General features: G+C 40.3%; 1 protein-coding gene across 3 annotated transcripts in view; it reads left to right on the forward strand.

Annotated features, from left to right (window-relative positions):
- Positions 1 to 23,968, forward strand: part of EFL1 (elongation factor like GTPase 1) — a 160,894-nt gene that overhangs the window by 46,398 nt on the left and 90,528 nt on the right. For all 3 annotated transcript variants that reach the window (XM_075006629.1, XM_075006628.1, XM_075006627.1), the window contains 3 exons: positions 5,863 to 6,014; positions 6,910 to 7,088; positions 14,047 to 14,182. In XM_075006629.1, coding sequence (XP_074862730.1) covers positions 5,863 to 6,014; positions 6,910 to 7,088; positions 14,047 to 14,182 — 467 coding nt within the window. The remainder of the gene's footprint in view (positions 1 to 5,862; positions 6,015 to 6,909; positions 7,089 to 14,046; positions 14,183 to 23,968) is intronic.

Genomic DNA, 23,968 nt, shown 5'->3' on the forward strand with positions numbered 1-23,968 from the left:
TTGTGACTTAGCACATGCTTAAGTGCTTTTCTAAACTGGAGGTCTCACTAGCTAAATTCTACCAGTAACTCCTAAGATATTAGCCAAGCAAAACAAAATTAGTTAGGGACATGTGTGATATCAAGATTTGTTGTGACACATTTTGATTAAGTACTGTTATTGCTTTGAATTCATTCTTCATGATGCAGGCTTGAAGCCAGAACATTAAGAGAATTGTGCATGGGTGTTGCTCGTTAAATCTTTATTAGATATTATTTGTTTCCAAAATTGAAATGTAAGAGGGTATTTAACAGCAGATAGTCCACCCCTTTGATTTGTCCATTCTTTATGTTTTTTCTCTTTATCACCAGCATTGACAACCAGTTTCTCTCCTCTTTGCACCATTATGATTGGGTATATTTCTAATAAATAATAATTATCATAATCATTATTTAACATCCTACAGATAAGGAGTAAATGAGTCTTAAATATATAAGCTTTATCACCAATAACATTATTTCATTAATCTGAATTTTAGGGGAACATTTTTACAATGTAATTAAAGTTGTAAATATCTATTGAAGTGTAAAATTCCTTAAGTTTACCATTTGACTGAGATGGTGACATCAGTTATGAGCTTAAGTTCAAAATTAAAGATGGGGACAACAAAGTGGATTTCTCTGGGAGTGTTAGCTGTTGAGCTATGTATTCTCTTAGAAAGAATTGCACATCTTCTGTGTGGTAGTTATTTTTATCAGCATCAGCTATGACAGTTGAAAACATGTTAAGAGCTCTGTATTCTACAGCATTAAATTTCAAAGCCATTCACCACCATACCTGAAAGGCCTGGTTTTCAGATGATGGTAATATTAAAATCCATTTACATAACTTCATAAATGTACAGGTTTACAAACTTGTTTACAAAGTGCCCTAAAGAGATTTGTCTTGGGGAAAACCAAGACAAGATGCATCTCAATAGCTGAGGAAAGGGAATGATTTATGAGAACAATATTGGAAATAGTATCAGAAGCCATAAAGAAGAGGAAAGATAATTAGTAGATGAGAAAAGGGATAATTTTACTGGCCCATGGGGCCTCAGTATAAAAGCTACAAATCTCAAAGGAAGAAGAAAAGAGCAAAGAAAGGCAATAGGATTTGAAGATGTAAAGACTAAGAGGAAATAAAGGCAGAGATCCAGGTGGAGGCAAAATTATGTGAGGAGGACTTTGAATTTAATGTAATGTAACATGGAGGGTGAGGTAGTTCAGTAGTGTTTGGTGTGCATAATGTGTACCTCCACTTAGGTTTGATAGTTTTTGGTCTGACTTCATGGAATTAAATCAACGAAAGCTGTAAGCTGAAAATAAGGAGGAAATGAAACAATAATAGAGATAAGAGACCTCCAGGGAAAGTACCAGCAATCTATAACAGGACAGAGGGTGAGCTGTTCATTGGTAAAAAGCTATGTACCTATCTACTTGCCTGCCCTGGCTGACTTTTTTTTTTCCCCCCCCGGGGTTGGGTCCTAAATCAGATGAACACTAATTCCTTAAAAAACCCTGACATGAGAATAGAGGAGGTAGAGGCCAATCAGCGGCTGCTCAGAGGAAGGGGGCAGCCTGTCTCTCCCTGTACAGGAACCGTTCTCTACCTTGCTTCAGCTCAGGGATGTGGTGCTGAGACCGTTAGAGTGGCGTATCTCAGATAGCTGGGCTCACCTAAGTTTAAAGGAATTTTTCCAACACACCTATGAACAACAGTCTGACTCTCTCGACCCCCCTACCAACAACAAAAGAAGAAGAACTCTCTGTGGACGCCCCCGATGGTCGTAGTGAAAGTCTGGATTTCGACATACAGTGCTTCTGCACCTGTGCTCAGACTGACATTAAACGCAAACAATGCCAAATGAGATACAATTTCAACTATGCTGAATGCTATGCTGTCCAGAGTCTCAGAAATAACCCAGAAATTATAGTCAAACCAGCTGACAAAGGGGGTGCTGTTGTCATCATAAATAAGTCAGCCTATGAACAGGAGGCAGCCAGACAACTCTCCAACACTACATTTTACAGACCTTTCTCCTCTGATCCCACTTTGGAATTCCAAAAGAAATTACAACTACTTAAGGAACTCCCTGCTGCTACTTGGGACCTTATTCACTCAGACATACCATCTGATCCCCATCTCAGATTATTCTGTTTACTTCCCAAAATCCACAAACCTGGGAACTCTGGATGCCCTATCTTTTCGGGTATTGGCACCCTGACCACCGGACTATCCAGTTATGTGGACTCCCTCCTCAAACCCTATGCCACCAATACTCCCAGCTGTCTCCGAGATACCACTGACTTCCTGAGGAAATTCCAAAACATTGGTAAAGCTTCTGACAACACCATCCTTGTCACCATGGATGTAGAGGCTCTGTACACTAATATTCCACATGAAGACGGATTACAAGCAATCAGGAATACTATCCCTGATGTCACCACAGTCAATCTGGTGCCTGACCTCTCTAACTTTGTCATCGCCCACAATTATTTCCGATTTGGGGACAATTCATGCCTCCAGATTAGTGGAACTGTGTGGATACCCGCATGGCCCCACAATATGTTAATGTATTTATGGCTGACCTGGAACGATTCCTCAGCTCTCATCTCCTATTACCCCTCCTCTACTTAAGATACATTGATGACATCTTTATGATTTGTACCCATGGTATAGAGTTTCTAGAAGAATTCTGCAGAGACTTTAACAATCTGCACCCCACCATCAACTTATGCCTCGATTACTCCACGCAAGAGAGACATTTCCTGGACACTACAGTACAAATCAAGGATGGCCTAATCGGTACCACACTCTACCAAAAACCCACTGATCACTATACTTAGCTACACGCTTCTAGCTTCCATCCTGCACACGTAACTAGATCCATTGTCTTCAGCCAAGCCCTTAGGTACAATCGCATTTGCTCTGATCCTACTGACAGAGACCAAAAACTACAAGATCTTTACCAAATATTCATAAACCTGAATTACCCACCAGGAGAAATGACAAAACAAATTGACAGGGCCAGATGAATACCCAGAGACCAGCTACTCCAAGATAGGCCCAAAGAAGCCAAGAACAGAACACCACTGGTCATTACCTACAGCCCCCAACTCAAACCACTGCAATGCATTATTAAAGACCTACAGCCTATCCTTAATCAGGATGCCACACTCCAGAAGGCCCTAGGTGGCAGGCCTGTTCTCTCCTACAGACAACCTCCCAACCTTATGAGGATTCTCACCCACAACCCCAGTCTATTTTGCAGGAACACTAGTCCTGGAACTTTTCCTTGCAACAAAGCCCACTGCCAGCTTTGTCCACGTATCTATTCTGGAGATACCATCACTGGACCTAACCAGGTTATTCACAGAATCACAGGCACATTCTCATTTTCCTCAGCTAACATCATATATGCCATCGTGTGCCAACAATGCCCAGATGCTTTGTATATTGGACATACTTCAAATTCTCTTAGGCAAAGAGTTAATGGGCACAAAACAGACATAAAAACACTCCTGATCCACAAACCAGTCAGCCAGAGTTTTAGTGGAGTGGGCCATTGTGTTAATGACTTAAGTTTGCATCTTACTGAAGAGGAATTTTCACAACACTCTTGAGAGAGGCTGCTGAACTCTCTTTTATTTTCAAATTCGACACATTAACATGAGATTTGAACCAGCATGGGAATTTTCTGGGTCATTATAGGTGCTCGTTTGCATACTTGGCTTAATGTAAATCATGACTTTCCCACCCCCACCTTCTGCCCCTCTACTCTCTGATTTGCTCACCTTGATAATATTTTTCTGATTTGTCCACCTTGATTACTATTTTTGGTTCTCCGTGCCTTAAATATTGAGTCTGTTCTAGTATGGCTATGGTCTGAAGAAGTGGGTCTATCCCACAAAAGATCACCTCATAAATTATTTTGTTAGTCTTTAAAGTGCTACTTTACTGCTTTTGAGTTTTGAGTGGAACCCAAATATGTAGATCTTTTGTGTCCTCACTCTTTTCTTTGTTTATCATGAGCCTCTGAGCAGATGGCCAGTATATTTGTTGGGAAGGAGCTATTTTGAATCACTTTAATTCACCACTGGTTACTAGCTTCCAGAGAGAAGAACCTGACAGTTACCAACTACAGCAGAGCTAACCCTGTTAACACAGTTATCTCAGCCAGGATCCAGTTGGAGACTCATAGAACTGTGGGTTCCACCCTGAAAGAGATGCAGAAATCAAAACCTATAACTTGAGGATGCCCTTGTGAGAAATTACAAAGAAGAATGAAGTATCACAAGAAATCTGGCTGGAATGATTTAGTTGGGTTGGTCCTGCTTTGACTAGAGGCTTGGACAAGATAACCTCCTGAGGTCTCTTCCAACACAAAACTATGATTCTGGGACCACTCACCCTGTAACTCTGCTTGTACAATGGAAATAGAACTGGTTCTATCCTGATGAATTGAAGAGTTCCACCCTGGAAGGAGTTCACACAGAAGCCTTTTATTTGCAAATGATGGCTGGGGAAGAGATCACAGGGTATACATAGCTGACTGGTGAGACATTACAGAGAGGAAGCTAATGGAAAACATTCTGGGAGTGACTGAGATTGGACAGAAATTGTGTGTCCAAAATTCATATGGTTATATGGCACCACATATTTGAGTGTCTTATATCATAGCTTTTATTTATGGTCAGATTTTGAAAAATGCAGGTACTTTAAAGTAACTTTAAAATAAGCCATTGACATGGAATAAAAAAATCTCTGAGGAAACTTTGTATTTAGAAAAAAATATACCTGTATTACCTTTTGGAAGGTGTTTGCTGAGGAAAATAATCAACTTTTGTCAGAGCTTGCTTAAGTTCTTTAAATATAGGGAGATCTCCACCCTCCAGGTCATTCTGCTTGTGACTTCGTACATTTGTTTTTTATTTGTAATATAATCTTCGTTGTTTTTGTTTTTCTTTCAGGAAAGGGGGACTGTGGGCTAATGAGAAGAAGTGCCAGAATATTAAAATTTTCTTTGGCTGTTTTTAATGTAATTCTCTTGCTCCCCAAGACACACACAATGCAGTTATTTTGGGTGGAATTATTTCACATGAGTCTAAACTGCAGTATCCAGTGAACTGGTGTATGAAGGAAATGTAAATACAGGAAGTACAATCCTGGTTGCATTGATGTCAGTGGCAAAATTGCCATTCACTTCAATAAAGCCAGGATTTCACTCCAAGTGTGTGTTAGGAATTTTTGTGATGCTCTTCCCTCCACTCTTTCCTGTTCAGCTCATGAAAGTAGATGGTTTTGCATGCTATTTAGGGTAGATACTTGCTAGCCTAGAGGGCAGGTGAACCAAACTCAATATTTTCTCCACTCTAGATCGTTTCCAGTCATGGCTTAGAAAATGAATGTATTTACTGATAGTTGGTTAGATTCTTCTTTTTTAAACTATTTGTTCAAAGTTAGTGTGGTAAAATTTTTCTAAAAATTCATGCTTCATTTTATTCCTATCTATAACTGTTACTTGTGATCCTAGTTATCGTGACTGTTCCTAAGTCACTATTCACCAAAGAATAATTTTCACAACAATTATGCATACGGTGGTTTTGTTTTTACCCAAGTATCAGCAGAAATGTAGTATAATAGATTTCTCCTGCATGTAGTAGAAGAGTGGGATATTTTATAACTGCTTTTAAAACTGCTTGAAATGTTTACTAATAAAGGTTGGTTGATTTTTTTTTTTTTTATTTTAAGTTTTGCCTGTCTCAGACACACTGTAGTTTATGGGTTTTTTTGGAAAATTGATGGTGTTTCCAAATTTTAATAATTTTAAATTATCTGTAGACCTTTAACACCAGAAGAAATTGCTCAAAGACGTGAACTTGCACGACGAAGACATGCGGAAAAAATGATTGCTAGTCAAATGCAAGAGCTACCAGAACAGATCCTTTCTGGAAATGAATCTGAACTGACTGTGAAGATTGGTGAGCCAAAAGGTACAGTGGTTCTGAGGATTATCTTTTGTCATTCAGTTTTCTCCTGTGGAAGTACTTTGCTTTTATTACAGTAGTGCTTATGGGTCATCTGAGAACAGGACCTGATTATGCTGTTCATGTACTGTACAAATAAAGAATAAGAAGAGAGTACCTCCCTGAAGAGCTTAGAGTCTAAATTTACAAGTCAGGAAAAGCATAGAATGTGCAAATAGTGTGATGGTTTGCAGATCCTAAATTAGTGCCACAGATTTTTGTTGGGTTATTTAAATTTTCTAGGTGTGGTTTAGTGAAGTGGGATTAGCTGCTAGAGGGAAGACAAGGGAGCTGGATATGAGGGTAGGGATGAAGAGTGAGGAAGGGGAAGAGGAAAGCCTCTAGGCCAGATGGAGGGTAGGTGAGGTGAAGAAAATATGAAGGAAGCAAAGGAAAGCATTGGAGCAAATAGCCAATCAAATTAGTCAATCGGTTTTACTAATTTGATTGGCTATTTGTTCCAACACTTCCCTCTCATTCCATAATACTCTATTCAACACACCATCCCTACAATTCAGAGGGACATTCGGCTCTGTGGGTTTGTCTAAGGGCTCGTCTGCGCACACGTTGTGGGTCTTAAAGCCCAGTACAACCTCGTGATATGGGTGCAGTTACGTCAGTATAAAAGTGCTTCATAGCTGCAGAGCTAGTCCTGTGTGGGAAGGGAAACAAGCTATGTCAGTGTAAGGCACCTTAATCCCAGTGTAATGCTGTCCTCTATAAGGGCAGTGCTGTTAAAAATATTTTGATGGAAAAATCTGGCTCCAACCAAAAAGCTATACCAGTACAAGTGTGGCTAAGACCTGAATCTTGAGTCATAAAAGCTGTTTTTTAAACTTTTTTATTCTTTAACTTTGACCAGGTGATGAGCAAGAGCTCACTAGACAAACAGAGATCATGACCTTAAAAACTATAAAACAAGAATCAGACAACAAGGAGTCTTTCATTGCTTTTGCTAGAGTGTTCAGTGGTGTGGTGCGAAGAGGGCAAAAGATCTTTGTTCTGGCACCGAAATATGATCCTGCCGAATCTCTAAACAAGGTATGAGATGATTGTAAAATGTTAACGTAGTTTGGGATTATTTCACAGCATTGATAACTTACAATAGCTTTTCAGATGCTGTTCACCATAATAATATGCTGTTCACCATAATTATTTTGGGTAACTTTTTTTTTTTTCCAGAAATGTCAAAGTAACTTAAGAAACAGAGAGGAAGCCATGCTAGTCTATACACTATCAAAACAAAAAGCAATCAAGTAGCACTTTAAAGACTAGCAAAACAGTTTAATAAACTCTTTTGCTAGTCTTTAAAGTGCTACTTGACTGCTTTTTGTTTTAACTTAAGAAACTTTGCCAAAATGTTACTTAGTTTTTTTATTTTTTCTTATAACAAAATGAAGCATTATATGCCTAATCATAGATTGTAAAAGAAGGAGCTAGGATTCTCACCTGCATTGCAACTTTGAGTGGAAATTTAGCAAACCCTTGATCAGTAAACCCTTGATTTAATGGACTTACAGGGGAAGGGGTGTCCATTAATGCCAAAAGTCTGTTATATCCAAATGGTTATACTTTGTGATGATGCAGTGACCTTCCCTGCCCATCACTCATGCCTGTGCTCTGCCCTGCTTTCCCTTCAAACCTCCTGCCCCATTCTTCCCTTCGCACTTCCATTCCCTAGTCACCAGGAGAGGAGCTGAATGCTGACCTGGCTCCTTCCACTTCCTGCAGCTTTGAGCCCTGCACCTCCTCCAGCCCCTGGCTCTGAGCTGCCCATGCAAAGGTAGAGTGTGGCCACCCTCAGCCTGACAGTGGGCAGAAGCCTCTAATACCATGGCTGCTGCTCAGCACCATTGCAGGCTGCGGCAACTGGGTGCCAACATGCTCCATGCACATGGGGCTGGCAGGAGGAGAGCTCCTGCACCTTGCCACAGGGTTCCCCTGGCTCTTCTGGGGTCCCAGCAGCTCCTCCAGCCTCAGTGGCAGCTCTGGTGCGTCTCCTGCATTTATTTAGGGGAGGGACAGGAGGGCTGGCTGACAGCGTCTGTTATTTCCAAAGTCCATTACATCGGGGTTTGTCAAATAGAGGGTTTTGTATGGTGTGTATCCTGTTTTTAAGAGTAAAAATCTAAGTATTATGTTTATCAGTTACTTATTTTTCATGTGACTTGTACTACCCTATGTGACTTTTTTCATTCAGTTGGCTTGTATCTGAAAGTTGTTGTGTTCTGCTTGGTGCCTCGTGCACTCAGCGTCACCGAGGCACTGACACCCAGGCTTGATACAGGTAGTCCCTGACTTACGAATGGGTTATGTTCCGAACACCTGGTCGTAACTCGGTTTGGTCGTACGTTGGAAATACCCTTATACTGTAATCCCTCAAGGTACGCAAAGGTTGCATTCCATGCAACCGTCGCATACCTTGAATTTCGTTTAAGTCAGGGAGGGCTTGGGTTGGGGCCCTGGGAGGGTGTAGGGGGTTAAGCTGGGGGTGGGGGGGAGTTAGGGCAGCAGGGGTGGTGGGGGGGGTTCAGTTAAGCTGGGGCATGCAGGGGGTCGGACCCAGGCAGCAGGGGGTTGGGACGGGGGTTGAGCACAGCCAGGGGGTTGGAGCCGGTGCTGTGGGGGGTAGTGAGTAGGGGGGTTGGAGCTGGAACCTCGTGTGCCGGGGGTTGGGAGCCCTGGGCACAGGTCGAAGCCTGAGCCCCAAGTGCCAGGGAGTGTGAGCTGGGGCCGGGGGGAACTGGGGGGATTGAAAGAGGTGAACCAGGGCAGGGGATTAGTTAGGGGGGTAGAGCCTCATGCACCTGCAGTGGCTGACTGCTGAAGCCCCATGTGTGCTGGCGGCGGACTGCCCAGTGCATGCCAGCGGAGTCAGTGGGGGACGGGAGGGCTGAGCTGGGTGGAGGGAGGATTGAACAGGGGTGAACTGGGGTGGGGGTGGGTTGAGCTGTCACGGGGGATAGAGCCCCTGCGCATGCCACTGGCACTGACAGCCAGAGTCCCAGGCTCGGGGCTGATGGTGATCTGGCGCCGCCACAGCAGGGAGGCGTTGAGCCGGGCAGGGGGGTTGAATGGGGTTGCACCAGGGCGGGGTGGTTGAGTGGAGGGGAGCTGGGAGCTGGTGCCCCAAGCATGGGTTGAAGTTGGAGCTCCATGAGGGGGAGTGAGCTGGGGCCACTGGGGGCGGGGTTCAGCCAGATGGAGGAGGGGTTGAACAGGGTGCCCCGGGGTAGGGTACTTGAGCGGAGGGGGGAAGGTTAGAGCCCTGCGCATGCTAAGCATGATCTGGGGCTACACAGGATGAGGGGTTGGGGCCTGGGTGTGCGGGGGGTTTGGGTCACGGAGGTTGGAGCCAGGTCTCCAGGGGTTGGAGGGGAGCCCTAGGCATGTGGCTGGAGCCGCCACCCCCCCCCCCGGGGGAGGTGAGCTTGGGCATGCGTGGAGGGGTGATCTGGACTTACGAATGGTGATCTGGATGTACGAATGGTGGAGCTGGAGGTACGAATGAAGTCTGAGACCTCCTGTCCGTGGCTCCCTGGCTCTATCTAGACATCAGACTAGATCTCTGGCCCTGACAGAGTAGCACCCGTCCCCAACTTTGGATTCCCGACACCTGTCCCATGTGCAATACAGGTTGGGCCTGCTATCGTCGTGTCAGTTGGGGACAGACTCCTTTTAATCCACAGTAATGGGTGCGGATCACATAGGTGCAGAAGTGAGGAATTGGTGGCATCGCCTCCACATTGGCAACTACAGGCTCACTGGCCTTTTTGGACTTATCATCAGGCCCAGGGCTTATTGGTGATTTCTGAAACCTGAGCCCTCCAGTGGGTTAAAGATTGCCTGCTCCATCAGGGATCAGAAACAATGGCACCTCAGGAACAGTCAGTCCAGGGTGTGGCTGAAACAATCATGGTGACAGCCCCAACAGCTGACCAGGCAGCTGCTCCCCTAACAAGAGCCAGTGCAAAGGCCCCCAGGCACTGACAGGGAGGACACCTGAGAGCTTGAGGGGAAGAGCAGCGGTTCCCCTAGCACTCACCATGGGCAGTGGGAATGCACTTGGTGAGCACACTTACTTCGCTTCCTCATGGCTCCTGCCACTGGGGTGAGTGCAGTGGGGCCTGACCCCCGCTGTTACTCCACACCAGACCTTTGTCTCTTGGTAAGTCCCTGAAGCCTGATCCTCGGGACAAGGGGTGCAATGGGTGGAAAGGGCAGAACAGTGGCAGGAAGGGGTGGGACTAGGAGCACGGGTATGGCTAGGACTCCCGGGCCGGATTGTGAGACTACTTGAGTGGTAAATGGCCTGTGGGCTGTAAGTAGGGATGTAAAATCCTGTTTAAATAGTTAACTGGTTAAACCTTTGAGATTGTTGTTCCTGTGGGTCTTATAATACCCACTCTCCTCCCCTTTGCAAACCTGGCTTGTTTCGGTGTATTGCCCAGGATGCAGTAGACTGGACCCAGAGTCCATAGTGCCAGAGGAAGTACTCCAGACCCTCTATTGGTGGCTTAACCTTGGTACTGTGTGGAAGAGTACACTTTGACAGCCCCTATCTCTCCTTGTCCTTTGTAATGGATGTGTCAGCTCTGAGTTGAGGGTCGTATCTGGGAGACCTCTGAACACCAGGCCTTTCGTCACCGGATGAGCTTTCTTTTCATATCAATATCTGAGAACTCAAAGCAGGATGACTTGCTCTCCAGTCCTGACCTTCCAGTGGTTTTCAGTATGGAAATGATGAGGATCAATGCCACAACCATGTTTTACATCAGGGAAGAACAGGCTTCACTCTGCTTGTTATGCTTTTCAGTTAGGGAAGTTTTGCACAGCCCACTGCATTAACCTGGAGGTGTCCTATCTCCCTGGCATGAAGAATGAAGTAGCAGGCCACCTTAGCAGATCATTCCAGAGTAACAGGTAGTCCGTCCATCTGGATGTAATACATTCCACCTTCCGGAGGAGGGGGTTTCCTGAGTTAGCTGTGTTTGGCACCCAGAGCAACAGAAAGTGTCCAGTGTTCTCCTTCAAGAAACACAGCCTCAATGATCTCAAATGCATTTCTGCTGTGGAGGCTTCCCTCGTGTGCCTTTTCACCAGTCCCACTTGTATGCAAGGGGCTGCTCAAGATCTGCAGAGACAAAAAGAAGTTAATCCTGCTGACCCCAGTATGGCCCTGCCACCGCTGATACACTATGCTTCTAGAACTGTCAGTTGATGCCTGTATTGTTCTGTCTCTACCCCAACCTGATCACACAGGATCAAAGTTGTTACCACCCACACATCCAGTCTCTCCATCTCACAGCCTGGAAGTTTCATGGTTATAAACTTGATAGAGCTCTTGTGTTCAGAGCCTTTGAGAGGTTTTATTTTGCAGCAGGAAATCATCTACTGGGGCCACTTATCCAGCCAACGGGATGAGTTTCACCCGCTGGTGTACAAAAAATCACAAAATTCCACTTCAGGCTTCCATACCACTTATTCTGGAGTATCTGTTGCCCTTAAAACATGTGAGCAACCTGGTAGTGTCATCCATTATAGTACACCTCACTGCCATCTCAGCCATCTAAGGTATCTTTTAAGAGGATCACATTATCCTCAATTTTGGCCAAATGTCTGGTATTTCAAAAGGATATTTTAGTTCTGTAGTTGTTTTTCATCTGTTACAATTTTTTCTTGAGTCAGATTTTTATCTGTTGTTTACTTCCCCTATTTTCAAAGTAAATATGCAATTATTACAATAATTAACTTTGTGTGTATGATAGAAAAATTCTGATTTTTCAGATAACTTCATATTCCTTTACAGAAGATGGTCTGAGTACACTAAAAGCTATTTGCAGATGTCATACCCTTTCTATGGCAGCTTCGGGGTTGTGAGTTCAGTCCTTGAGGAGGTCTGGGGCAGATTGGATTTGGGGAAAAAAATCTGTCAGGGATGGTGATAGTTCCTGCTGTGAGTGCAGGATACTGTATTCCAAGACCTCTTGTGGTCCCTTCAAGCTCTGTGAGATATATATACCTTTGTATATTGAACCCTAGTTCTGGCACCCTCTGGGTGGAGTATACAATATGTCAATCAGCTGATACTGAAGACCAAAGAAATAAAAATGCTTCCCCATTCTGTTCCTCCATCTCTCTCAAACATTCTGGTCTTGGAAATCTCATAATGTACAGCTGACTAAGCGGTCATTGAGGTAGGTACGAATAGCTTTCAGATCATCATTGCTGAGATCTGCTTTCAGTGACAAGATGCTCACTAGGAGGGAGTGAGAGAAGTCTCTCTCACACTTTGCATTTTCTTTCTTTTATTCTTTCCAGCTTTCCACCTTTAAAACCAAACTGTGCTCCCATTTTCTGTCACCCAATTTGCTCATTAGCTCTACCCCATCACCTAATAGGGAGCATGCTAACATGTTCTTAGAAAGCAGTAAGAAAGGCTTTGAAACTCTGGAGAACTCAGTTGACTTGTCCGAGTTTTGTTTGTAATAGATGTCTGCTCAGCCAGACAAGTTAATGAACTTTAATTCCTGCGCTGTAGCCTTATTTTTTACTTTGAATAAGGCAGTGCCGGGATCCTTCCACTCTCTCACCAAAAGTTATTTCTTTGTATTCCAGGCATGAGGATGCCTTTTACCATGTTTTGTCCTGAATAATACTTAGGAAGGCAGATTGCACTGTTTGTACATTACTAGGACGTGATTTATCTTAGAAGGGTTCAAGACTGTGGATGTCAGAGTATATTCATTCCGAATAAGGGCTCTGCCAAGTCTGTTTTACCTAAATGGACAAAATAATTCTTCTGAGACGCTTACAGCATTAGTTGAAAAGAAATTATAAAATTTTTGAGATCAGTCTCCTCAGTTAGTGGTCACTTCTAGAACAGAGAAAGTAGATACATCTTTTGATATTTAATGTAACTGCTTGAGCTCATGTCGATCTTTAATGCATTACAGAACCAAGCCTGAATTTTCAAAAGTTACATCTGATTTTTGTTTTCTGGCTCTGGACAGCTATGGCTTAATTTGCCCAAATGCTGAACTTTTGAAACTCGTACTGATTTTAGTTAAAGTTGGAACTGTAGTGCATTGGACTTAGAAAACATAAGCTTTGCGTGTCTGAAGTTAGACAACCAAAATTAAAGGTCATTTCAAAATTTGCTTACTGTGGGCATGGTGGTCAGACTGATCATCTTGCAATGCATTTTTGACATTTTTCCTTCCCTTCTATTTCATAAATACTGTCTGAAGTGACACAGAAGATTAAAGATTGAAACTTTTCCTTTTTGGTAACTTTCTTCTTCCAGATCTTCTATTTCAGTCCAGACTCTTTCAAACCCTCTATCTCCTTATATTCGAATATCTTGTTTGAAGGCATGTGTTTCAACTATGTTGTTGTGAAGACATTCTTTGATACTTCTTGAAGTTTCAGCTGACTGTGTTGAGACAACAATCTTATTATGTATGTTCAGAGTTAACATGGCCAGAATAGTTTTGAGTACAGTCTGCACTACTGACTCCAATATCTAGACCACTGGAAGGTTTCAAGAAAACGATTAGGAAGAAAATCTTTTTCTTGGACATGGTGAGGGATGTAGAAGGCATAGAAATTTACTAATTAATTACTTGTATTAACTTTTGGCTTTTGGTATTGGAGCTGTGTTCATAAAAGCTAATTTATTATGAAAATATTTGTTTTACCCATAAAATGAAAAAGGTTCTGAGATAAATGTCCTCTGAAAATTTACAAATTACACTGTGCTCTTGCTGCTATGTCTTTCTAACAGTAACTGTTCATGGCTTGTGTTTGAACTCTTATTTCCCCACAATTTTGATTTACAAATGAGTGTGAATAAAATAATTTTATCAGATAACCTTGTGAGACTAAAATGCTATGAGTATGTATTTTTCAGTTCTTGACTTCTAGATTCACTTCAGAACAAAGTTGATAGCGGTTACTTAAGGATAAATATTCAACATTTTTTTTTCTATGTGCCTAGTTACCATCAGGTTGTGCTGCTGCAGACGATCTTCCATCAATACCTCACATGGCTTGCTGTACATTAGAGAATCTCTATTTGCTGATGGGAAGAGAACTGGAAGATCTAGAAGAAGTGCCTTCAGGCAATGTTCTAGGTAGGACTGTGTTAATGGTTCAGTTCTTTATACCTTGAATCCTGAGGTTGTTCAGTATATACAAGTTGTCAAAATCCTTCAGACGAGATTAAAGTCAGTAAGAAATAAATATTAATTTAAAACTTTTGACTTAATAGACGAAGTGAATTGAACATGAAAAAGGACTAGGCCATTTTAATTGGAATATTTGTGACTCTTCAATCAGGATGTGGAAGAATGCATTAGTTGGGACAGCTCAGCAATTTAAATTTTAAACTGGTCTGAGTCCCTGCTTATATTCAGTTCTGGACCACTGCCAGGAAAGCTTCTGCAGTAGGTGTGACTAACAGCAATATTAGGATCCAGTGTTCTATGAACTGCAAGGATTAGAAATGCTTCCTAGTAGTGGAACACTTACAATCCCGGTTTTCTTGCAGTGTGGATACATTGTGGTGGTATTCTTACTCTTTGTGTCGTGCTTTAGTAGCATGAGAAGCCCTTATCAGGACTGGTGTTCATTGTGTTAGGTTTTGTATAAAATTATAAAATTCCATATCTCTGCCCAAAGGTCCTTACATGTATATTGTATTGTCTGTTGGCTAAAATTACATCATAATTTACCTTTTTGAGGAGGTAGGAGCCAGGGTAATTTTTCAAAATGGTATTTGGAAATAATTGAGATTTTAATGTTGATTTTCTGAGCCTGCAAAGACCACAAATACTTTAGAGCAATACAGATTCTTTCATGACCAATACTCTTTTCCAAATCCTCATCTCAGACCAGTGATAATTAAGAGACATTCTTATGCCTGCAACAAGTCTCACATTTTTCCCCATGCTTAAGTTTTTTTGGAGGATAAATAAATCACCTTAATCTTTTTGTTCTGCTCCATACTGAAGGTTCAGTACTGAACATTTTGCTTTGCTGCTTGAGTCACTCACCATTTCCTGCTACTTCTTTCTTTTATTAATTATGTTTTTACCTCAAAACAGCATTATGTTCTTTTGACCCTTGCCTTAATTTAAATTTTGTTTGTAGCTTTTCTTCAAAATTTGCATGCATGATAATAAAACTTAACACTTTCTATATTTTTCATTAATTTATATATTTTAAACTTTACATATTATGAATATAACAGATAGCAACCTGGTATGGTCCCTCATCTATATATTACTAAAGCACTATATTTTTAAAACAAAGTTGTTAATAGAGCACTTTCATGTTTAAACTGTTATGTAGTAGTATTGAATCAACTAACTTTTCATTATTTTGCCATTCTCATGTTAATCAGCATTGGTAAAATATGAAAGGTCATATTGTGATAGAAAGCTTAAAGAAAAATAAAAAACAGTTTATAAAAATACCCTTATGATTCGGGCCCTACCAAATTCATGGTCCATTATGGTCAATTTTATGGTCATAGAATTTTTAAAATGGGACATTTCATGATTTTGAATATTTAAATCTGAAGTTTAGTGATGTAATTGTAGGTGCACTGACTCAAAAAGGAGTTGTTTGGGGGGTTGCAAGGTTACTGTGGGTGGGAAGGAGGTTGCGCCACTGCTACCCTTACCTCTGTGTGGCTCTTGGCAGCAGCACTGCCTTCAGACCTGAGCAGCTGGAAGAGAAGTTGCTGCTGGATAAGAGTCCAGCTCTGAATGCAGAGCTACCTCCCGCAGCAGGGACCTTAGTCAACAGCTTTCACTCTCCCTATGTCTAGCACTGAAAATAGCAGTACAGAAGTAAGGGTGACATTTATGGTATCTCTACCATTACTTCTGCACTGGTGCTGGTGGGGTGCTGGCTTCAGAGCCGGGCACCTGGCCAACATTATAACCAGTGCTCTCCAGCTTCCCTGTTCTGAAGGCACCACAGAAGTAAGGGTGGCAATCCTGTGCCCTCCTAAAATAACCTTGTGAGCCTCCTGCAACTCCCTTTTGGGGTCAGGATCCACAATTTGAAAAAGCTGGTTTCTCTTCTGAAATTTGTATGGTATAGGGTAAAGGCGCACAAAAGGCCAGATTTCATGCAAGAACACCAGATTTCATGGTCAGCAACATGTTTTGCATAGATGTGAATTTGGTAGGGCCCCACATATGATGTATAAGTGTGTAATTTATAAATTCTAAATGTAAAATTTGGTCTCAAAAATAGATAAATATACCATGGCTAGCTTGAACAATTAATGATTGTGGTGAATGAATTTTGTATAAAACGTACAAAGTTCACTTTCTGTGACTCACAAAATCCAGTAAATATGGTACTTCTCATTGTGACGGGTTGGATTATAGAAGTCCCCTTGCGACTGTCACCCGATGTATTGATCAAGCCATTGAGCCAAACTTCCTGCCGTCTGGGGCTTTCCATCCCTCGTCCTGTTGGGCCAAAAACTCTGGGCTCCTCCCACGGCACAGAACTGGGGTTACCACCCCACTGTGGCACAACAGATACTGAACCAGCTCATCTCTGGAATGACTCTGCTATCAGGTCACTGGTACCACTCAGGAAACCAAATCCCTTAATAAATCCTTCTTACCCTCTGTAAAATTTTGAGAGCAAGAATCCTCATAAAGATGTTCCCCTCCTTTAATAATGAGAGTTATCCGTAGTGGTTGCTTCCCCCTCTTGCATCCCCCAGGTAACAGTTATTAACCCAGGGCTTGAGAATGAACAAGTGGCCCATGACACTCACATTTGACCTTAGCTGCGGAAGATAGAAGGTCTTGAACTGATTTGGTATTGAAATAGCCTGTGCTTTAGAAAAAAAACTGTTGATGATCTAGCATTTAATACCAGCCAGTATTAATCTAACTATGATAAAATGTGGTGAACTTAGAAGTGACTAATGATCTCTTAATATACATCAGCTTTTTGTAAAAGCACATGTGTATTTCTAAAAATAGATGTTTGCTAACTCCTCATAAAATCTGCAGGAAATTAACTTAAGTTTTCAAATCTTTAGACCTGTCATGGAAACTTGAATCAGTTCCAGATGTTTCTAAGTCATTCTCTTTTAAAGTGAATAGTAACAGCTGCAGAAACATTTTCAGACACAATATGATATTAATCTTTTGACAGAGTTGAGAAATTAATGAATACCAATAAACTTCATTTTTGACCATACTTGTTAATGTTATGTATTTTGAGGACCTTTTAGTATAGTGTTAGTAATTTTCTTATGTTCTGTAGATACTATGGTAGCAGTATAAAATGGTGTGTTAACTGTTTCAACTAAACATGCATTTCAAGGAATAAATATACCCTACTGATCCTAAAAAGGCAGTAATGTTGTTCCATTCCTTATTGGAACATTACCTTCATCTCTGATTTCTCTAGTAAGTGATTGCTGAAATCCATCATTTGTAGAAGATATTAGCTAATCCTGTTCAATGTAATTTTTGTTCTTTGCTGAAATCTGTTTATAGAGTTAATTTACCTTTATTCCATTCAAATAATAATAATAATTCAAATAATAATTCAAATAATTATTCAAATAATTATTCAAATAATTCAAGTAATTATGTCTTACAGTTCATGGTATATGATACAAGTGTCTTTTTACCAAAATCTGCACGATGCCCATGCATCATATATAGTTAAGAATAGCATATTTTTAATACGTTGGTATGAAACACATTATTTTGAAATACACACATCCAGTGCATTTGAATAAAGCATAATTTCCTGTATGCAAACTTAGATTGAGGTAGCTTATGTTACATACCATGTTTCTCAAAAAAAAAAACCTGACTCTTCAGAGCTGAAGACAAAATGAAGGCCAGTGTGCACTGACTGCTCTTCAGATTGCTTTTGGGAGCAAAGACTCAGGCTAAGTCTATATTAGCCACGACAGATCAAAAGCTGAAGTTCGATCTTCCAGGGTGACGTTTCATGCATGCATGAAATGGTGCATTCCGGGATCAATGTCGAACCAGGAACTCCTTGCAAGCTGCAAAGATTAAAGAATGTTGGCGGGAGTAACGCTCCCAGTGACGTTCTGCAGTGAGGGCAAGGACCAATGTTGACAGCTGCAAAATTGATTTTAGGTAAGCAATTGACGTATCTAAATTGTGTAGCAGCCGTTGACGTTACCGATAAGTATAAACGTGGCCTTTCAGTGGACAGAGAGAAAAAACGGAGCTCAAAGAATGAGAGAAAGTTGAAGCCATGGTTTCTGCTAATAGGAATTCTTTCATAAATTTACCTCTCTCATGCTAACCTAAAGACTCCCAGATGTTTATGTTACTGTGACTGTTAAATGTTGCCAGGTTTTAGAAAAGGGGAGCTGGGAGGGAACTCTCTCTCTCACTCTCACTCTCTCTCTCTCTCTCTCTCTCTCTCTCTCTCTCTCTCTCTCTGTATATATATCTATATCTATCTATATATATAGGGTCAGGTGCTAAAAGAAATAACTTCTGCTCCAACTTTTTGTACTGTAGTGTGTTCATTTTTAAAAATGAGAGGCGGTTATATACTGGCTCAAGGGTGGATTCCACTAATATAGGCATGTAAACATGCTAACCACTAACTATCATATTTTTATCATTCTGTATGTGCCTACTGGCTAGATCCTCAGCAGCTGGGGAATGCAAGGCTATGTCTACACTATCAGCTTTACAATGGCACAGCTGTACTGCTAGACTTGTGCTGCTGTAAGCAATCCTGTGTAGTCGCTGTTTGTTGGCAGGAGAAAACTGAAAGCCTTCCCCTGCCTTCCCCCAGCAGCACGTCTGTCGGGCTGGCAGCTGTGCAGCTGGGAGAAGGCAGGGAGAAGGGGCTGCAGAGCAGCATCAAGTTGTGCTTAAATCACATTAAAGTGAGTTATGCGCAACTTGAAGCAGCATATGTCAAGGGTTTAGTGTAGTTTGAATATGGTTAGTTATCCTCTTGTTGTTTTAAAAATTAGTGGATATGCACATTGTATGCTTTTAATATTTCAGAGAGTTAACAGAATGACTATGAATTATTTAAAAGAACAAAAACAGCTCTCGTTGTTGATCTGACCCATAAAAAACAGTTGATTATAACTGTCATAGCTGTTTATCTCTGTGCAATAGACACCCTTAGAAGGGTTTGCAGGTCTGAAAGTCTGCTGTTTCCAGAAAATTCTTAATTATATTTTTTAAAAAGGAGTATTTCTGGAACAAAAAGAATCTTTCAAAATGGTGGAGCTTTATTGAGTTCACCTTTCGTATAATGAAAATGTGGAGATGCAGTTTTTTAATTAAATGTAGATCCTTTCTGAAATATGAAACATCCCTAATAGTGGCACAAGTTTGGTTTAGATTTTATGAGCAAAATTATTCTTCGGTAAGAGAAGATCAGACTTGGCACTAAAGCAAATAAAGCTGTTAGGTAACATATTTATTATTTCACACTTTTAGCACACTTGAATCTGATCTCTGGATATACTTACAAATGGGTTTGCATTAATAACTATCTGGAACATACAAACTGAAGCATCATTAATAATCTGATGTCATTTTAAGCATTTTCAGAACAGTTAAGAACCCTATCTGTCTTCTAGTTCGTTTATTTTCTCTTCCCATTAAGGTACATTGTTAATTTATATAGTTTCAGCAAACACCTCTTCTGACTTTTCAGTGAGTGAATGCAGTATCTTCCATATAAAAGGGAACTTGTAATAATTGCTAGTGCTAGGCTTTTATGACTGCAGTTAGTAACAGTCATTTCTGTTTCAAAGCCAATTTACTTTCGGCTTCAAAGGATGCATAAGTGCTTTCTCTCCAGCCATATAAGGAAATTACTTGTAAATTATCTAGTAAATTAAGGAAGCTGATTTTTACCTCAGTAATTAAATTATTGCCATATGGAATAAGCAGTTAATTGTGATAGTCTGTTTCTCTTTTTAAAATTAAACTATGTAGTTATTACTTTTTCTGTTCTAGGTTGTATATAACAAGCTCTAAAAAGTCAGAATTTCTGCCAGGTCCTGATGAACAGTCTTGCATTCCCTTTTCATTTCTAATCAAATGTAATGGCCAAATAAATTGTTTGATGCGAAGATTATCTAAATGAAGATGTGGACAGTGTTCAGCTATTGGTCATTGTATTCAACTACATTTTCCTTGATAAATTAATCTTGGTCATTGTATTCAGCTAACTTTTCTTTGACAAATTAATCTTTTTGTAAGTGTTTAAGAAACTGAGAAGTTTGGAACTGATGTGTGTCATGTGTAGAAACTTCTTCCTGGAACTTCAAGGAACTTGTACTAGAAAGGCAAACATGCATTCAGATTATGGGTTACTACACAATTCAAAGAGATTGGTTAGGAGTGAAATACCATTCTCAATCCTTCCCTAATATCCGTAAGTGCTACAGGGAATTTCAAGAGGCAGGTAACATTTTGTATGTTAGAATATAGAAGTTAAAGGATATAAAGAGTGAGAGTCCACTTTGGTTTTGTTAATTTGTATTACAACCTTGCTGTCAGGAAAGTTGTTCAAGTTACAAAGGGTGCGATCCATAGTCTACGCAGACTGAAGGATGCCTTGAATAGACCTTTCCTTACCAACTCTTAAACAGTATGCCTGTTTCCATGTATTTATTATCTATTTATCTGTCTCAGAATCTGCAATTTGCAATTTCATTTCTCACAAATCTACTGGATGAGTTAATGGAATTTTTGCACAGTTTCTGATTAAGAAGTTAATTACATCTAACAGAGCAAATAAAGATGTTCCTGAGGTCTCATGGATAAGCATGTGATCGTTCTGAACTGCTTGTCTGTCAGGAGCTTTGTTTTCTCGTGTGGAATGTTTTTTATGTGATCACAAAAGCATTTGGCTTGTAGACTCTGTGGGCTTGTCTTACAGTGGGTTAGCATGTACCAGATAAAGTATAAATTTTTGTGTATGCTAATGTGTTGAACCCTTTGGCTCCTGCTGATGATGTGGACTAAAAGTTCCCAGACATATTGATGATTGCTTGTTTCAAAAAGGACTACCTCAGTCTGCAGTAAAGAACCTTGTATGTCAGCAGGATCTGTGCAGCCAGTTAGTTAGAAAATGCTGATGTGCACTAATATACTATGTAGACAGAAATGGAGATTTATATGCACTAATGATTGATCCTTTCTGTTTTTGGTTTTCACCAACAAATGTTAAGAGTGTGAAATTTCTTTTGTCTGTCAAGTGAGTGCTACTGTAATCAGTTAACTGCTTTTCAGCTTTCTCCCCTGGCCTGTATTTCCAGAAGAGGCTCTATGCCAGCAGTTAGATATTAAGATCCTACCTGTAGTCTCTTAAATGGACAAAGTCTTTGGAAAAGAAGTGGAAAAATTCACTTAGGAATTATCACTGCATTAGAATGCACATGCTTTCAAGGCAGTTGTAGGACGTATGCATTTGAGACAGTTGGCTGAAAATGTGGGAAGTCATTGTACTGAAGTATGAAAACATTCACCTTTGGCTGAGAAAAAACCTTGACCAGCATTCTAAGGCACTATTTAAAAAACAAACAAACAAACAAAAAAACCTCCTATTTTTCAAAATATTGTTTTATGAACAAGCAACAGGGTGGTTTGGATTCTGAATCAGTCACTTATAAACAGTCTTATTCAGTATAAGAGGTTTTAAGGTACAGTACCCCCCGTTTGTTATAGCAATTTTTCCTAAGATATTTCTTGATTACCTCTCTTCCTTACCCCTAATTTTTATAGGGCAGGGAAGTTTTTATTTGACTGCCCATATGCCTTCTGGTTATCATTGTAGTATGTGTTTTCCACTTCCCGGAAATTTCTTCTAAAGGTTAATTCTTATTTCCACTTAGCAAAATTTTTGACTTGCTTTCTTAGTGCTCTAAACCTTTTTCTCAGGAAAAAGCTGTTCATATCACTTGTACTTAAAGCACTCCCTTAAGTTTTATCTCACCCACAATGTCAGGGAGTTAAAACATTATATTTTGATTGTTGCAGCTACAGGCACCTCTAAGATTATTTTAAGTATATGTAGACATGTGACTTGGTCAAACAGCCCCATTCTAAATTTGTAAAATGTCAAGTTGGCAGGAGAATAACTTCTTTATTTGGGGCATGAGTCATTCAAATTGACAAGGTGGCTACTTTGTCTTCTGGATTTGGATTTATCCAGCTTTACCAGTGCAATCTGTCACTTCCAAGAACTTCATTTAGCTGGAAAATGTTTTACGTGGCACATTATAGTTTGTCTACCTTCTTTGGTGCAGTGCTTGCTACGTTGCTTGTCAGTCACAACTGTCTCTGATAGAATGGGAGAGCTGTAAAACAAAGGACAATTTTTTACTGATAACTGTTAATTAAAGTTGTTTTCCTTATGTTACATTCTTACCTTTCCCTTTAAGACATGCTGCTTATTGAGAGAGATTTAATGGACTTACTTCTTACTTTGGAAGTTCTCAGACAGGAAGGTGATATCTGGTACTTATCTTTGATTGATATTTTCCTTTCTGGTAGGTTGAGTAATTACCATTGTTAATCATCTCTGTCTCTTGTAAAATGGGAGAAAAGAGGTATGTGACAAACAATTACTTGTAAGCAAAGCTCCTTTCTGGGTCTTTGACCTTGCAGTATTACATCTAGAAGGGGTGGCCTCTGTTTATGCATAGTTGTTCTGAAAAGTCCATTTCTGCATCATCTTAGCAGACTTCTTTTTAATGCCATTTAAACATGTTTGAGGCTTGAATAAGGTGAACCTTTGAAAAATGCTGAAATTTTATGGGTTGTGGAATTAGAAATTATTTAACAATTCCCTATGTCTTGCACCTGATACTGAGTTTTGTATAGAAAGCTGACATGCTCATTCACCCAGTTGGAGGCAGATTGAGGCCACTTTTGGTTTTAACTTTATCTATCTCCTTTGGCCCTAAAAGTTGACTGCATCTCTTGTCATCCTATAAAACTTAACATTTTTTTCATATTTAGCTTAAATAATTTGTTTTATTTTAAAATTGATATTTATTAACACTTTCCCATTCTTCCAGTGGTGGTGCCTACCTGTCTTGCAAAATAATTAGAGAGGGTTTAGGTAACTAAGGCATATTCAGCCACAGCTGTCTTCCCCCTTACGCCCCCTTGCCCGTCAGCCAGCCTGATGCAGATACAAATTTTGTGTCTACACAGGGCTCTTAATGTTGTTTACTATCACAGTTCTGTCATTTACACTGGCATCATTTGTTTGCATGAATTTAGTGAGTTCATTAAAATTCCTCCTGTCCCGTAGGGGCTTTCATCTATGAAGGATGAATTCCATTCAGAAAAGTGACTTCTTGTTTAAAAAAACAATGTTTTTTTTTGTTTTTTTGGACAAGAGAAACAATTTTCAAACACCCAAATGCATGTTTGGGGACGGATTCAGTGCTGTCATTCTGCATAGGGGTCTTTGCAGTTAAAGATGGTCAGGAATTTTTGATAAAACATTTTTATCCAAAAATGTCAGTTTGTTGACATTAGAACTCTTTGAAGAAACTTGGTCTCAACTAAATTTATGTCAGGAAGGTTTCTCTGGTCCAACATGGAATACAGAGGGAAGTTCCTAGATTCCCATGCAAGAAGGAACAATTTGTTTGATTTTTCTGTATAACACAGGTCAGGGGACTTCCCCAAAAATAAGTCTTAGAGCATATCTTTTACTCAGTTTGATTTTAAAATTTGCTTAGAATGGAGAATCAGCCATACCTCTTGATAATTTTTTTCCATGATTAAAAAGTTTACTTTAAAAAAAAATATGACACCTTATTCTGGTCCAAATGGGTACAGTTACACTACAGTGCTCTGTCAGCAGAAGAGACTTCCTGACAAAGCTTCTGT

This window comes from Carettochelys insculpta, chromosome 12, assembly GCF_033958435.1.
Source record: "Carettochelys insculpta isolate YL-2023 chromosome 12, ASM3395843v1, whole genome shotgun sequence".
Taxonomy (NCBI): domain Eukaryota; kingdom Metazoa; phylum Chordata; order Testudines; family Carettochelyidae; genus Carettochelys; species Carettochelys insculpta.